Source organism: Diaphorina citri, unplaced genomic scaffold (assembly GCF_000475195.1).
Source record: "Diaphorina citri unplaced genomic scaffold, Diaci psyllid genome assembly version 1.1 scaffold16233, whole genome shotgun sequence".
In the NCBI taxonomy this organism is placed as follows: Eukaryota; Metazoa; Arthropoda; class Insecta; order Hemiptera; family Psyllidae; genus Diaphorina; species Diaphorina citri.
This window is the reverse complement of record NW_007393595.1, coordinates 1-1,275: the sequence shown is the minus strand read 5'-3', so window position 1 is coordinate 1,275 and position 1,275 is coordinate 1. Positions and strand designations below refer to the sequence as shown.

Genomic DNA, 1,275 nt, shown 5'->3' with positions numbered 1-1,275 from the left:
ACGCTTGATGTGGCCTGTGGCGTGGCATGCCCATCCCGTAGTTTGCCTTTCGTCAGATGGGCGAGAAGGGGCACAATACTTCCCATTTAGGTGCTGGGTCAACACGGGAACACCAGAAAGTAACCCGTTGAAATATTTGCAATCGAAAAACGAGTACAAATTTTTGTCGATGGTGGGATTCGAACCCGGGACCTTCTGCATGGCAAGCAAGCGCGTTACCACTGGACCAACCGTGCCCCCTGTATACCTACTAATCTCACCAATGGACATTACCTAACTAATTTTGAAGACTTACACAGTGATTAAAGTGTTCAGTACAGCATGAGTTCTCGTATGCAACTCAGGCAGAAGTGACAACAAAATAGCATGACCGGTAGTGGCGTCCAAATTAGACAGAATCGGAGGTGTAATGCTAAGACATCGCGCTATCTGGAAGAATGGAAAAAGGTAAGTAATTTTCAGATGAAAGTCGATTAATTAAAATTGTATAATTATTTTTATTGGAAACAATGAGTTCTCATAGCGAATAGCTTCCTAGTGACCCAAAAGAAAAAACACAACCCCAACCCTAAGTTGTGACTTTCGGTAGAAATGAATAGCTCACCCCTGAGGGGATTTAGCTAAAATCAGCATAATTAGAGATTAGTAAACTCTAGTCAGCCAAGTGAATTTCGGTGGAATTGCGTCTACCTCCTAAGCGCTAGGTCGCGGGTTAAATCAGGCCTTCTAATACATATTTGTCTCAGGAGTTTTCAAATTTCGTTTACCCCTTTTATTCCACGTTGAATAGCTTCAAACAATCACTTACTTCTTCTCCTACATCTTCCTCTTCTTCTTTCTCCCCTTCTTTATCATCCAGCGTTATCACCTCATCTTGGCTATCACCAGATAGCGTTATTTCTTCTCTTTCTTCACTCCTTCTCAACTTCAGTGGTCCAAAGGGAACTGGAGCGTTCAAAGTGCTATCGCCGCCGCTGCTCACTAGCGTAATTTCTCACTATTGTCTTCGATTTCCAGCAAAATGTCTCATTCTTTTCTTATATTTTTTGTGCTTTTCAATTTTTCAGGCCTTCTTATACATATTTGTCTCAGGAGTTTTCAAATTTCGTTTACCCCTTTTATTCCACGTTGAATAGCTTCAAACAATCACTGACTTCTTCTCCTACATCTTCCTCTTCTTCTTTCTCTCCTTCTTTGTCATCCAGCGTTATCACCTCATCTTGGCTATCACCAGATAGCGTTATTTCTTCTCTTTCTTCACTCCTTCTATCGCTT

The 1,275-nt window shown here is 41.6% G+C and overlaps 1 protein-coding gene across 1 annotated transcript in view; it reads right to left on the bottom strand.

The window, feature by feature from the left end:
* The window catches only part of LOC103523156 (proline-, glutamic acid- and leucine-rich protein 1), a gene marked incomplete at its 5' end in the record, with an annotated part of 9,550 nt that extends 9,121 nt beyond the window's left edge, over nucleotides 1-429 (bottom strand). The window contains 1 exon segment of the mRNA XM_026832878.1: nucleotides 311-429. Coding sequence (XP_026688679.1) covers nucleotides 311-429 — 119 coding nt within the window.
* Nucleotides 430-1,275: the final 846 nt, after the last annotated feature.